The 16,404-nt window shown below is 35.6% G+C and overlaps 1 protein-coding gene across 6 annotated transcripts in view; it reads right to left on the bottom strand.

Moving 5' to 3' along the window:
- The window catches only part of LOC145683708 (uncharacterized), a 179,682-nt gene that overhangs the window by 106,867 nt on the left and 56,411 nt on the right, over positions 1 to 16,404 (bottom strand). For 3 of the 6 annotated variants that reach the window (XM_081755150.1, XM_081755153.1, XM_081755155.1), the window contains exons 6-9: positions 15,430 to 15,474; positions 15,141 to 15,191; positions 8,131 to 8,169; positions 5,659 to 5,685 (exon numbers count right to left, since the gene is read on the bottom strand). In XM_081755150.1, coding sequence (XP_081611276.1) covers positions 5,659 to 5,685; positions 8,131 to 8,169; positions 15,141 to 15,191; positions 15,430 to 15,474 — 162 coding nt within the window. The remainder of the gene's footprint in view (positions 1 to 5,658; positions 5,686 to 8,130; positions 8,170 to 15,140; positions 15,192 to 15,429; positions 15,475 to 16,404) is intronic. The other 3 variants (XM_081755151.1, XM_081755152.1, XM_081755154.1) reach the window with 3 other exon arrangements.

Below are 16,404 nucleotides of genomic sequence, written 5' to 3'. Positions count from 1 at the left end.
CTTTTGGCCATATCTCTTCCCAGTTGGTAGAAGGCTAGGGAAGTGGAAGTTCATCCCCGTGCGGAATAGGTCTAATTGCGGATTTAACGTTGGGATAACTTATTGTGTATTTGCTTTTTTTAGAATGTCCCTTAACTACTGTGAGACAAAAATAACAATCATCCAGATGGTTGGTGGGTTCTCTCCACACCATTGGTACAGCAAATTTCATGAACCTCCGTTTCCCTTTGGCCCATGCATGTAAAGTGACGTAGCACGACGCACAAATTATGTTGGGTGCCCAAGTTTTGTCCTGATCTCCCACACGACATCCGAAATATATATAATATGCTAGTTTCACCGATGGCGTAATGGATCTACACTGTCCTTTAACTACAAACTGGCCACACACGTAACAAAAACTATTTGGTGAGTTAACACACGAACGCCGTCCTCTTGACGCCATTGTACTGATCACAAACTAAACTTCTGGTCTTAGTTGGGTATAATGCCGTTAAGATCAAACATGAAAGCACTCTTAGCAGCAAAGACAACTTTGAAAGTGAAGTAGTGTTAAACCACACGTCAATATAAAAATGTACAAAACTCCCTCACCAGGTGTCAAGAACACAAGAAAGAAAGAAATGCGCGGGGGAGGGGGGAAACGATACCGTAGTGGAAAATTCAGACTGCATTAGTTAATTGTTGTCAACAATGAGTCTGTATTCCATTCTTTCTTTCTTTTGCATTCTGTTACATTTGATAACAAATATTGATAACCATTTCATGAACAAAACGAAAAAACTTGGAGAATTGTATATATATGTATTAAGATATACATATACTGTACGTTTAAAAAAAATATACGTTGGAAGTACATTCTATTTTTATACACGTTTCTAATTTATAGAGAGCAATACAAGTGTGTTGTTGACTATTGTAAATATTCATTTTTATGTCTGTGTTTGTAGTAATAAAGCAAATCGTTTTTACCCCAACTCAGGAGATCTGAAAGCATTACTATCAGGTGCAATAAACAGTGCACACAGTATACATACAAATATATTTATTTCTCTAGAAAGAACAAAGTGATTTTTACGAAACTTTTAGGGTTTATTAAATATAAATCAAGGTATACTTAGGTATAATTTCTATGTTACTATATGTAAGGGAACAGGAGCTAGGGGAATAAAATATCTGAAAAAGGGAAATTTTTGAGGGAATTTTCCGAAAATCCCTCTGTTACGGGAAAACTGTACGTGATGGAGAGAAACCGAGTGCATATTCGAATTCAGCGCAAAAAGTTCCTTTAAGATCAGGTGATTTTTCTCATGTAACAAATAAAAAGTTTAAATTTGTTAACTAGTGTTATTTTCGAAATTATTCATTTCAATACGTCTAGGCTGAATCTCATATTTTATTGAGGACTCGAAAACTAAAGAGTTTTTTATTAAAACAGAAATAAAACTTAAAAAATATAACACTTATTGGTGTACAAGCTATGAAGAGCCAATATTAACTTCACCACTCGTTCGGAGAGTAGTATTGAATATCGTTTTCATTTAACATATATTGATATATACAGAATGTTTCAAAAAGAATGATCTTATTTTAAAAGTCCATATGTATTGTTAAAACATGCTACAAGACTGGTATAATTTGAAAAATACAAAATCTTCAAGTTTTAGCTATGGTCTATGTATTCACCAGCAGCAGCGCCATCATTTCCACCGTTTCATCGAAAGTGCAGGCCGACCTGGACTCTTATCTTAGCACAAGCATCCTGTCTATTCAAATTGGCGATACCAACGACGAATGTTTATGGGTGGATTCTGATCAATGCCAAAACGCCGACGGAAAGCACGCTGGACCGAAATCACTGTCTCAGTCTTTGCAAACTGCAGCACACAAAACGCTTTGTGTTGAGCGGAAGCCATCTTACTTGTAACTTACTGCAAACTGAGAAGACGCATTGACTGACATCTAACGGCGATTTTATGAAACTCTAGGCCACGTCTATTCAAGCAACACTTATTCCCTTGTCGGAACGTTCAATGTTCCGTAATTATTACCGTCCAAAATCAGGTCATTCTTATTGAAAGACGGTGTACTCTCAACATTTTTTTTTAAATTCCAGTAATAATTAACTAATTCACCAACTATAATAACGGTAATTAGAAAATAGGGTAACGTAGTGATAGTAGTGTACACAGAACATTAACAAGAAGAGTTAAAGGTTCGAAAGTCGTACTGTTACAGAACTTTCGTATGCATATCTTAACACATAAATCTTAGCTTTTTAAAAATAAATATCTTGCCCAATGGGAGTGGAGTTAACACTGGAAATCCCATTTACATGTGTACGTTAGGACGTACTGGTGCGTTAAAATCCAAACGACCAATTAATTTAAGAAAGCCTTGACACTATGTGTAAATTCTGTTTTGGAATAGTTTCAGACAATTCATGAAGAGAGATATGAATGGAAGACAATAGGAATACACTAAATCAAAAGTCTAGTTAGTAGGCTAAGCTGGTTTTCGTGCTTACTGTTACCGTGAGTACCATGACTTAGTTATTCCTATTTTAGATTCACTTGAATTAATATTAAATTTTAATATAGCGATTATCAGACATTTATACCTTATTTTTAGATTTCAATATAATTAATATCTAGCAAAACTCTCACGTGCAAAACGCACCTCAGTCAGCCTATATAATAAGTTCTTATAATTCATATTTTGCTGACCAGAGTATGTACTTCTTTATTAAGATTAATATAAGTCGTAACAGTCTCAATAACGTAACGTTATCTTCATCAGACGTTAATTGACATATATATGTTCAAATTAATGTAGGCAATACAAACGTAATAATATTAAATTATTGATATACAATTTTGATTGTTGCTTTTTATATATTTTTACATTTTTAATATGTAACCATCAGTAGCGTACGCAGGAATTTATTTCGAGGGGGGTCCAAACTCAATATGAGAGTATTTTATATTAAAATTCCTAAAATTAGGCTAAATTTATACAATTGTCGAAATTTCGGAGGTCCCGACCCCCAGGACTCACCTCCTGCGTGCGTCCCTGGTAACAATAAGTTAAGAGAGGAAAAAGAGAATGAATAATGAACTGGACAAATGGACTTCAAATAAATGTATTATAGAATAGGTTGTTGGAATTGAAGAATAAAAGTTAACCGATAAGAAAAATTACGTTATAGAACATAGAATAGAGAGAAAACGTCAAATTTAAGTGATATTTTTAGAATAAGAAAAGAGGAAAAGACAAGAATAGTGATTACGTATATAATAGAAAGTTTTTTTTTTTTAACAATGAAATTTCCTTTATTGAAATTCATGTGGATTAAATAGTTGCTAACAATGTGATATTCACATTGACATTTTTTGGAATATATTTGACATTTGTTTTTACAGAAAGATAAACTGTAAAATCTGAACAGTTAGTTATAAAGGAAAAACTTCTATTAATTTTCCAGGAGGTAATGTACCTAAAATGGAAGCCACATTTCCTCGCTGAACTGCTATGCTGATACGTTGTATCAGAAAAGTAGTAGCTCGCTTGTCACGAGTAAGGTGTGCAATGCGTTGGCCTACTTCTTTGATGAAATTGAGCCCTTCGAAGCCCCAATTGCCGCTCGATTCAATGGCTACGGGCACGAACATGTATCTATCGAGCAGATCTTTATATTTTCTTCTTTTCTCGCATTCTTTGCGGGCTGCAATAGCTCCTTCTCGAATGAAGAAAGAGTGAGATTAGATGACGCGAAAGTGTCAGAGTAGGTGAAATCCCAGAGAAGAATCCTTCCCTTCTTCCATGGTATCAGCGTCATGCCATTTGGTCTTTTGCCATCAGATCTGTTACACTCCACAGGTTCACGAACAGATGGAACTTCAGCCGATGTGGGTGCTCTCCAGATAATGTCATCTACGTTCGAATGCCTCACATGTCTTCCGGAGCTACTTATACAAGACAGACCGTGTAGACCATTCTGATTGACTGATGCACCACATTTAGAGCAGTTGTGTGATTCACAGATGTCTACTCCCAGGCGAAGTGCAACTGCAATACGAAAACTTTTGTTTGGAAGGTGCAGTTCTAGGGTGTGAAGACAATGCCTGTAGCCAAGCAACTGAAATTGACGATGAGGAAGCGAGAAGTCTAGCCTTATCCTCTTGACTGTCTGCTTCTTGTACTAACACTGATTGATATAATTTGATGATTGGCTTGTCCCAAATTAATTGCGAACTTCTGCCCGTTATTTCAGGAGGGCTTAAACCAACTAGGCTAGACTAGTCAGATATGCAGTCTTGGACATCGGATTCTATGTGAGGCTCATTCAGTTGGTTGAGGAGTATCTCAATGGTATGCCGGGAGCCATAGAACGACGCTAAAAATGAAGGATACGCCAAATCTACAACCCGACGAATACCGAGACCTCCAGAATCAACTGGAAGGGAGGCCTGTATCCATGCGTTGCTATTTAGGTTACAGTTGAGTAACGATTCCAGTCCACATTTCAGAACGGTGTCAAACTTCTCTAGTAAATCGACTTCACGTCAAGAAGTAGAACAGCGTAAAAAATAGACAGTGGCGTATTTACGATTTTGTTTCGGAAGGGGCTTTGCTAACTTTCGGGGGGGGGGGATTTGCCTGAAAATGTGAAACTGCTGCAAGATATTTGATATACTTTACTATAGTAAGTAAGATTTCGGGGGGAGCTTAAGCCCGGAAGCCCCCCCTTAAACACGCCACTGAAAGTAGATTATTCTTGGTATGGAGAACGACGCACGAAGGAGATAAAAAGCTGAATGTGCGCAGACTAAGGCCAGACGTGACAAGAAAAAATCTTAACTTTTTAGTTTTCTCGACTAACAAACAGTTGTATTATACAATTTTAAATTGAAATAGTAAGTTATAATAACACTTTATTGTTACATTTTCAAATTTAAAAGATAACATTACGTTATTAAAACTGTTATGATTTGTTTTAATTTTAATAAAGAAGTACATATTTTAGTTAAAAATATTAATTGCTTAAGTAATAATTCAAGAGTCAAGAAGGATAGAAATAAATTTCTTATTTGATGTATTAACTCATCTAAAAATATGAGTCATTTTATAAGTTTTAACCTAATTTAAACTTCTACATTTGAAACAAAGTGATAAAATATCATAGATACTGCATTATTGTATTTCAGAGAGCATAGTATCAATAAGTAAGGATGTGGCAGTTGAAAATATAGATTGTGGTACTTCTTTGTTCTACTGATGCATCTCATTTTTCGCCATTATTTTACAATTTTTTGTTTTTGTTCTGAGAAGAATATAACGTTGATTCTTAACGTTTGGTGCATCCAGTATATTCAATCCAATATTATTCACCTACAATTTCACAAACTGACCCTTCCAGTACTACTACTGTACAACTCAAATACTCAGTGGTGTGTTTATGATTTTCTTTGGGGGGGGGCTATGCACAACACGTCAATAAGCACATATATTTTTTCCTTTTGGGAGCCCACAAATTTTAATGAAGTTTTGCTTATAACAAATTTATTTCGGTGAGGGGGGATTGAGCCCGATAGCCAGCCCCTAAGTACGCCACTGCAAATACTACTTCCTGTAAAATTAAAGAAAAATCATACTTACTATCACCGGCAATATCTGCTGTTGTGTCTAAAAAAAAAAAAAAAAAAAAAGAAGATGATATTTACTTTCAGATTACCATAATTTAATTTCAGATTATTATTAAAACAAGAAAGAAGATATCTGACTGAAAGAACCTGACTGACTGACTTGAAATCCCAATTTTATTTTTCTTTTTTAGATAAATCTTAGCTCCTCAAGTGAATATTCATATGACAAGCTTTTAAAACTACAAATGTGTTCTAGTTCTAGTTATCTCCCTTTCGGAAGATTTATAAAGAAAGTCCCAGCCTTATAGCCCAGTGGACTGCTTCACTTAATTTGTTTTAAATGTTTTTTGAAAACGTAGATTTGTATAAAATGGCGCGTTCCATCATGGACGAATTCGCCTGTTCTCAGTAAATTTGTTTTTACACTATTTGTAAAATTACTTGGGAGTTAGAAGGTCAGGACATATAAAAAAAGATGTAATAATATATAAAAATTAGAAAGAAACTAAATTTTATAAAAATTTAAAATTATGAACAAATTCACAATTGCACAATTGAAGAGCATGGCACTTCAGGTGTAAAGATGTCAGTCGCCATCTTGTTCCCCCTACAAATGTGTTGCAGCGTAAATTAAAAGATGCGTTGTCATAACTAAGAATTTAATTGTTTAGTATATAGTTAGCAATGGAAAGAGAGAATAGTTGCTAGGAGTGCTCAGAAAGTAACGTTACAAAGCCTGCAACGAAACGTGTACATATCATTCCGTACAACCAATACAACCAATAGATGGTACATACATTAGTTTATTTTTCACTCGTAGTTTTGGTATCGGTTCAGGCACTTATCGTATCGTGTGATGAGTTTGAATATTCTCTCGTGGTAAAAATCCTGTCTTTGCGTGTTCAGCCATGTTGTCGCAAAGTGTTTCACCTCCTCGTCTGAAGGGAAGTGGCGGACTCTTAGGCGCTCCTTTAAGTGTGGGAACAGGTGAAAGTCAGAAACACACACAGAGCCCGAAACGACTCAAAACGACAGAAAAATGCATGTCTTCAAATTTGGACATACTTTAATGTGTACAAATGAATTGCCTTCTAATGGTGAACATAAGGAAATATGTCGATTTTTTTGACATTACGGATACGTTCGCCATGAAATGTCAAAAGATCTACTGCCTTGTTTTCATTAAATTTGATGGATTAGTATGTTATGTTTTGCAAACATGGGGCAATGTTTGAGATGATATAAATATACGTCAAAAATTTATACAGATGCGCGGAAACGTGAGGCGGATGTCTCTTGTTATCAGTATTACCAATGTAGCACTTTGTCGCTTGATCTAGAAATTTTTAAGGATATTTTTATGAAAAACTGTTGGTTCATTTATATTGTTAGAATAGAAATTTAGCACCTTTTAAATGTTGTCTAGTGACTAAACTATCATTATTTCCACTAAAATTAACCTTTCTAGCGTCTTCTTACGGTGGGTTTAATGACAGTATTATTCACGTTGTTGACAGTGTATTTAGTATCATTACGACATGGGGCTGCGGTGGCTCAGTGGTAGAGCGTTCACCTCTAGTGCTAGGGGTCCCGGGTTCGATCCCAGACCCCGCCAAGTGAACTTTGTGGTGGACAAACACCGTGTGCGTGGGTTTTCTCGGGGTTCTCCCGTTTCCTCCCACTTTCTTCATTCCACCATTTCATTCATTACTCATTATCACCGTCTCCTTTAGTCTAACCGGCATAACCGTGGGACGTAAAACTCAAAGATTTCATTTCATTTTTTTCATTACGACATGTGTACGGACAGGTTTGACATATATTTTTATGCCATGCCTTGTACTTTGGACTCTGTGTGCAGTGCAGAAACTGCCGTAACGTGATTCTTCTGTTGTCCTGAATCAGGTCTTCTACGCGAGTTGTGTTCACATCTGTTGATGCCGTGCTGCGTCGGTCACTTTACTCCTTGTCGATAACGTTTTCTGCACCAGGTGCAGACTCTCGACACCATTCTGCGAGACATTACAGTATTTCTGTAAACGTTTATCAGTTGTCTGCGAATTTCAGTCACGGGTACATGTTTCTCCCCACAGAAATGGAAAAATTAAGCGGACTTCTTCGTGAGACCAGTTTTCCAAACGAGTCTCCATTTGTGTTTGCATGCAACTAGCGCCATAGGTGACGGGTGACTGAAACTCTGCACAGTTGTCAACTCTATGCACTAAAATTACCGCACACTCCTCATTCCGTTGTAACAGACGAAACTCCAGAAATATCTGCTTTGTAACATTAGTTTCCGATAACCCCTCATACTTTAATTCAAGTTTTTAAGTTAATATTCATTATATTGATACTCCCATTTGAAAATATTAGGATGTACAGTCACGAACATTAATAAATGGAGGCTGAAGCCATTATTTCTTATGGCTCCAACCTCCATTTGTTAATGTTCGTGACTGTACATAAAATATCTCACTGAACTAACCTAGAGAGGAAGGTAATCCTTGTTGTTGTGCTAAATTGGCTGAAAAGTAAAGAAAATCATATTTTAAAGAATTTACATGTTTATGAAAATTGTTGTCACTTTCTCCTAGACAAAAAATGACGATTGGAACGAATCGACCTGCATCAAACTATGTGAATAGAGGAAACTAAAAGTAGTGACAGATTATTGCTACCTATGTTATATTATTAATAAATGTATGAATGAATGAAGCAGGAACGTGATATAAAATCAAGAATGTTATATAGAAAAAAAAATGATTTAAGAAGAAAGATTATGTTTCGTGAGTCGTGAAAGAAGATATGAACAGTGTGAATATATAAATAATGTTATCAATATGAATACAGGATGCTGGAGAAATGTCTAAGCATTTCTTGGGAAACGTTAATGTTTGTCTCTTTACTGCACGTAATCTAAAATATATTGACCCAAAAAACAACAAATAGACATTGTAAGATGGGGACTTAATGGATGGACCAATATTTGTCCTGAAATCACAGATAAAATGATCAATATATGATGTTTATATTTACTAGAATTCAGTAGCTACCCGACAGATATTCTGAAACTTAAACCCAATACTGTTTTACGGTCATCAGGATCATTGCCATTATAATTAGTTCAGAAGTTCACTATCTTACCTAATCGGGTTCATTGGGAATTAAATGATGTCTTTTTTATTGTTCGACATCTTGGACCTTATTCTGCCTTCCTCATCTTTCCTTATACTTCTATATTGCTCTATTAATATCATCTGTTCTTTTGTCTTCTATGTGTCTCTTCTTCAGTTTTTACGTTTAGAAACCTTTTACGTTAGGCCAAGACAATCTGGTCAATTTAGTTAGAATTAACTGACAATTATGTTTTATCTGTAATGGGAATCCTAATCAGACACTTATATTCCTGGTATGACTTAAGGAATCAATTCTGATGCCTACGAGTGGGCCGCGGTGGCTCAATCGTAGAGCACTTACCTCTGGTGTGTAAGGTCCCTAATTCGATCCCAGGGTAAGTAAGTTTATGGTGGACATCATATCTGTGGGTTTTCTTTGGGTATTCCCGTTTCCTTCCACTTTCTCATTCCACCAATTCTTCCATCATCATTCACTTGCCCTAATCATCGTCTCCCTTAGCCTAGAGGGCATATTGTGGGACTTTAACCCTTTAATGGGCACTTGCTCTCAAGCAACATCTTATTCTATTGCGTTATCCGCACGAATTACAGCTTCACTGATCATTTAATTGGCATTATTGTTTTCATACAATATTCATATACATGATTTGCGGGGCGCTTCTTTAGATACTTCTAATATTCGTCAACAGGGGACAGTCAAATTTAGTATTGTAGAAGCTTTAATTTGTACATTCCGCAAAAGTTCTTTCTTCTTTTTTTATTTGTGGTTTCTTGCTCTGTAGGAAAATATTTCAACGAAACTGTTGGTAATTACTGAGAGTATTCTTATGATATTTTACCATAATAGGGCAATGATGTTCACTAGCTACACGTAAGAGCTATTTTATGGCAATGTTGCTTTGAAATAAACACCTTGTATTTTGTAACCAAAGTACAAAAATACTTTAAAAATTACGAAATTATGATCAGAAACACATGGTTTAACTATAAAAGCAAACTAAATGTTTTAATGGTAATGCTATCAATGCTTGCCCATTAAAGGGTTAAACTAAAAAATTTCATTTCTGTTGCCTTTGACGTCCAGACACTAAATGAAGAGGTTCGGCCTCACAAATATTGTTACATATTATTTTACTTAGTTCTCTTTTCACAGAAAGCACTAAACAGAACAATAACTTTCTTAAAATTATGGTGATCACTACATACACCAGCCCTGGCCACGGCGAGCAGATAGTGGAAACTCTCCTCGTGAACGCTCACGAGCATTCTACGTGCTAATACCGTTGTTCGTGCTTCGTGAATCTTCGGGTTTTGTCCTTAGAGGAGCGGAAGTGTTGTCAACCTTGGCGGTAATCACTAGCTTACCAAATAAAAAAAAAAAGTATGTATGGTAACTGATTGCCATTTAGTGTATAGTGTTTTTTACAATGTGGTAACCGTTAACTATAGACAACACAAACTGGTAACAGCAATCAAATGATAAACTATGTATGATACGTTCCTTTTCTTCTTTTTTCTTTCCTTTTGTTAAAGAAGGATGTGGTGGAACCAAACCATCGCTTACATTTATAAAAATTTGCCAGTTTGCCCAATGAAAAACCAGTTTTCAATATATAATATCAAGTTCTTAATTCGAGTGTGGGTTTGTTATATTATGTTGTTTCGCTTTTTAGGAAAAGAGTTAATCTGTTGATACGAAAAAAAAAAAATACTGTAGCACTTGTTTGTAATTATCTAAGTATTATCTCCAGAAAATTAGCTTATGCATGTATGTGTGTACGAATAGGCTTAGCAAGGGGTTGGTTGTGGAGATTAGAAGCCACTATTACACTATCAATAGGAAGAATAGTATTTCTTACCCCACTTTTAAAGTGGGGCCGCGGTGGCTCAGTGGTAGAACGTTCACCTCTGGTGCTTGGGGTCCCGGGTTCGATCCCAGCCCCCGCCAAGTGAACTTTGCGGTGGACAAACACCGTATGCGAGGGTTTTCTCGGGGTTCTCCCATTTTCTCCCACTGTCTTCATTCCATCATTTCATTAATTACTCATCATTACCGTCTCCTTTAGCCTAACCGGCATAACCGTGGGACGTAAAACCCAAAGATTTCATTTCATTTTTTCCACTTTTAATGTTACTTTGATCGCAAAGAATCAAACAAAATATTAAGAGAGCCAAAGAGATTTTCCATTTTTAAGAGTGACCATTAGTGAGTACCATTAGTTTTTTTTTTTTTTTTAACAAGGAGTGTCTTTTTAATAAGGAAAAATATATTGTTCTGGCTGGTTGCTTGCCGGTGGCTTGTTAAAAGTGAAAAAGAATGTTAAATCATATCAACGACTGAAGCTACACGCTTGTCTTTCTTCGATAGTTACTGACTGATTTTGAAAGTCACGATGTTGTAGGCCTACAGTAACAGCGTAAACTTGGAAGGGAACGTTCCAACTGAATGATACGAACAATTATTCCCAATGTCTTGAACATGAAACGTGGATTGCACGGATAACGCTTAAAGTGCGCTGGACTGCACTGGAATTTCCTTCCGGCAAATTAGTGTTTGGTCGGAACTCAGTTCTTCTGTGTAATTGTCTCTTAACAACATTTGAACATTTCTTTTAGATAATAATAACTAACTAACTCTATGGCCTATGGAACCCGAAGGTTCAATGCGGCGTTTACAACATATTTCCACTAACTTCTGTCCTTAGCCAACTGGATCCAGTTTCTACTCTGTACTCTTATTTCTGCAAGATCCATCTTAATATTGTTTTCCCATCTACGCCTGGGTCTTCCTAGTGGTCTTCTTCCAATTGGGTTTTCAGTTAAAATTATGAAAGCGTTTCTAATTTCTTCCATTCTGGCTACATGGCCTGCCCACCTGAGCCTTCTACACTTAATGACCCTAACAATGTTAAGTGAGCGGTATAAACTATGCAATTCCTCGTTATGAATTTCCTCCAATCCCCATTTTCATCCCTCTTTGGTCCAAATACTACTACTACTACTACTACTACTACTACTACTACTACTACTACTAATACTACTACTACTACTACTACTACTAATAATAATAATAATACGCATTATTATTATTATTATTATTATTATTATTATTATTATTATTATTATTATTATTATTATTATTATTATTATTATTATTTTCAACCTCCCGTCGTTCTGCTATCAATATAGCAACGAAAGGTGTTCACAACTTAGCAAACGTGAAGCGAGTGACAAGTTACAGACCGAGTGCTAATGTAATACAATGTCACGAATTGTGTAAGCAAGCTAAAAAGGCCTGAAATAATTCGTTTCTAATTTTTGCAGTCGTTTTTACGTCTGTAAGCTGACATGTTTAATATTAGTTTCTTTCTTTCTTTCTTTCTTGTTCATTTGTTAGTTACTTCAACGCTAACTGTAACCTCTATCATGCGTCTTCCTCGATCAAAAAACGTACGAATTTTATTTCCTGCAGTGTTTTCGCGTCACTGCTTTCGAAATGGGGAGGGGGAGAGCACACCTGCACATATCACGCTTGCGTCTGCTCAATGCTTCAACATCGTGCGAATTTGTGACCAGGCTTGGCCGTAGGTTTTTTACCATCATGTGTGGTTGGCAACACTTATCGGATGCAGTGGAAGGGGCGGAGCTACAAACACCTGTGCTCACCTGTCCTTATCTCTGCTCGTTCTCGCTCACGCTTCGGCTCCGGGAGCCAATTCATGGACAGGCCTGACATACACTAACTACAACTTGCCAGTAACAAAACGAAAGTAATCTAAGATATTCCTATCTACACACGCAATACAATGTGTATAATAATTACATTTAAATAAATTGATTTTATACTAGTACCGCGAAAGTCGTACTAGTAACGTTCGTGGTGTTCATTATCATTTTAAAGAGTTATTGCTTATTTTAGTGATTTGTGTGAAAAGAGGTTTGAGTTAAATAACGTCTGACAATATCCGTGAAAATGAAGCTCTTCTTTTAGTGTCTGACAGTTTAAGGTAAAAGAAATGAAATAAAATATTTTAAGTTTTACGTCCCACGGTTATGCCGGTTAGGTTAAAGGAGACGGTGATGATGAGAAATAAGTGAAATGGTGGAATGATGAAAGTGAGAGGAAACGGGAGAATCCCGAGTAAACCCACGAGCACGGTGTTTGTCCACTACAAAGTCCACACGGCGCGAGCTGGGTTCGGACTAGGGACCCCAATTACAGGAGGTTTAAAGTAAAACAATTGGTTGTAGAACTCATACCATAAATATAAGCATTCCATTAGAAAAATGTAAGCATTCCAGTAGAAAAATATAAGCATTCCATTAGGAAAATATAAGCATTCCATTAGAAAAATATAACCATTCCATTAGAAAAATATAAGCATTCTATTAGAAAAATATAAGCATTCCATTAGAAAAATATGAGTATTAGTTTTTCTTAGGTACCAGCTTTTCTTTTTATTTTAGTACACATCCATACCAAAGTAGTCTTGAGTTTTTTAAATTCTTTATGAGACATTCTCTTGCTCTCATAAAGAATATAATAATAAAATAATGTACGATTTATTTTTTGTTTGATCTTGTCCACGCTTTCTGATATTACTGCTTAGAAATTACCATTTTCCACTATTTTCGTTTACTTAATTGACAAAGAAAATACGATGGTAAGTAAAGTAAAAAATTATCCGCAATTTTGACATAGCTTTTCTTACATTGTACACTCATGTCCAAAATTATTGTCGCATGTCTATAAATATGTTGTTGTAGGAATATAATTTGATAACGAATTCGCCCGGTATTTATTATAATGTTAGTATGTGTATAATCGGCAAAGACATGTATGTGCCAAATTTCATATCAAAAGAGCAGTAAATAAGAACAATAAAACGAAAATAAAACTTTCTTGTCCATTTAGCAACATTTTGTTTTACTCATTCTAATTTTTGTATTTATAATTCTTTTCCCACGCAATTGACCACAAATATGCATTTCCTTATTGAACACATAGTATCAGTATTAAAAGTACCCTGCAAAATCATTATCAAATTCTATTCTTACAAGAAAATAGTTATAGATATGCGACCATCATTTTGGACATGAGTGTACATGCTGATTTCCGTCCTTGTTTATTTTATTGTTATGTTGTTTTGGTCATGTTATGTAAGTTGGATTCTAATTTCTCCATTTGTCTCCCTTTTGTTGCAGACAGATCATTGTCGCTTCATTAGGAGTTTGCACCAAGAAGGAACAACGAGCAGCGATTCGGTTTTTATAGTCGGAAGGTGTATCAGGAACCATGACTAATTTCCAGATGATATGCCACTTCATCAATAGTCACACGTTTGTCTAACAGAACCATGTCACGTGCACGCTCAATTAGTGCTCTCAAACGGGTCGGGTCAGTCGGGTCAGTTCGGGTCGGGTCAGTCGGGTCAGCTCGGGTCGGGTCAATCGGGTCAGCTCGGGTCGGGTTGTTAGGTCATGCTACTCGGGTCGGGTTGGATCGGTCTTCAACCCGACCCAACCCGACCCGTTGAGAGCACTACGCTCAATCTTGTCATCATTTGTGTCCGTAGATGGTAGCACGGCTCCTTCCTCGTGCGTAATACTTGTGACATTATTTTTGAATTTTTGAATCCATTCTTAGACACCTCGGTTGTAGCAAGACACTGTTCCCGTATTGTATCGAAAGTCTTTGATAGATTGCGGCCCCTGTTACACCTTCCGACCACAAAAAGAGAATCACTATTCGTTGTTTCTCTTTGGTGCAAACTTCTATCTGCAACAAAAGGAAGATAAATGGAGGAATTAGGATGAAACTTTCATAGCATGACCATAACAGCACAACAATAAAATAAACGATGGCAGAAGTAAGCATGAAGAACGTAAGAAGAGTTATGTCAAAATTGCGGATAAGTTTTGAGTTATACTGCTATATAGGTCTACAACCCTTACTTTGATAGTTCTAGTGAAAGTATCTCGCAGGGGTGAATATTATAGATTAGTAACATAGCAAAAAGTTATAATCTATTAGGTACCTAGTACATGAGCGAAGGAAGAAATTTTCTCTCTCTCATGCATAGCTATATACTCATTTTTCAAGGTGTTAAGGGTGTAAGCAAATTAATAAACCTTCAGTGAATGCAAATTTTAGGGATAAACTGCAAACGTTTCATAGATACGTTGATGTTTTATCAACTTAACGGTAAACGGAATCCATCTTCAATGACACTGACTGTGATACTGTTTACAACCTAGGAAATAACTTTGTTGTGAAAAATATAATAGTTGAAATTATGAGAGTTAACTAAATCCTGCACTATAGCTCAAATACGTTTAATCAAAATGTTCAACTAACCTTGAGAACCGACGGTTTGCTGTGTTCTTGAAACAGAATTTCCATACGAACCTAAATAAGGAACCAAATTAATGATTTTATTTAATAATGTAACTTTAAAATGTAACATAATATTTAAATACTTTTGTTTTATTATAACTATGAAAACAATCTTAATAGTATTAGAAAAGTCAAACAAACATCAAACATCAAGATCGGAGCAACATTCTAAAATTGTGAAAGTAGTTTATCTTCTTTAAGGTCTTAAATGATTGATGCTGTAAAACATATTTGAATAGATATATAGTACCTGAATAACCGTACGAGGATGCTTTATTTACGGATGATGCATATCCTGTGTAAACAGAAAGAAAAAATAAATATTAAGAACTTCAAAGAAGGGTTGCATTGTTTTCTAAAACAAACTATAAACATCTATTCCGTTATATGAAATTTTCATAATTTTTGTTGTTAATGTAAATTATATATATCTATAATCCATAATTACGTCAGTTCCTATTCATGTATTTCATATATTTTTGTTCTTGTTAATATCTTATGCAATATTCTAAATTTCTATTATTGTTTCGTGTATTTTCTGTGTACAGTGAAACCTGTCTATGTTGGCCACCATTTGTTCCATTGAAAATTGGCCAACTTACACAGGTGGCCAACTTACAGAAAATAAGTGTGATTGGTGTATTTTTAAAATAGGATTTCTAGGGTTACTAGATTGTAAAATTTTAATAAGCAATGGCATGGCATCTACTTTTAAATAATGTAAATAGAGTAATCATAACAATATACAGTACTAGAAAAAAGTATTACAGTATGTTTAATATATAAAAACTAGTACACATGTACATACTAATTTTGTAGTTAACTATCTGTTGTTAATGAGCTGCAAGTGTTTTTCTCAAAAGATGTTTTGAGAAAATCTTAAATGAATTCATATCTCAAAACCTCCGCTACCTTTCGACATGCAGTCAGGTGCCAATAGTTGACAATTGAGATGGTTAGCTTTATCCTTGATAATGCTGAATTTCTAAAGCTCCCCACTGATGAAAGAGCCGATATAGCTAATGGTTTTACCAAAACAGACAGGGTAAACAAATACCTACAAGCATTTCCTGAATTCATTTACGTGCTTTTTCTTATTCACATCTACCTTCACCATCCCTTTATCAGGTTGGTATTCTGGCCATTGACTTCCAAGAACAAGTCGTAGGAATCCATGTTTCTTTGTCTCTAATCACAAATGCACAACATCTGCCTCTCATGTGAT

The sequence above is a fragment of the Thermobia domestica genome, chromosome 4 (assembly GCF_964235325.1).
Source record: "Thermobia domestica chromosome 4, izTheDome1.hap1.1, whole genome shotgun sequence".
In the NCBI taxonomy this organism is placed as follows: Eukaryota; Metazoa; Arthropoda; class Insecta; order Zygentoma; family Lepismatidae; genus Thermobia; species Thermobia domestica.
This window is presented reverse-complemented; position numbering and strand designations above follow the sequence as displayed.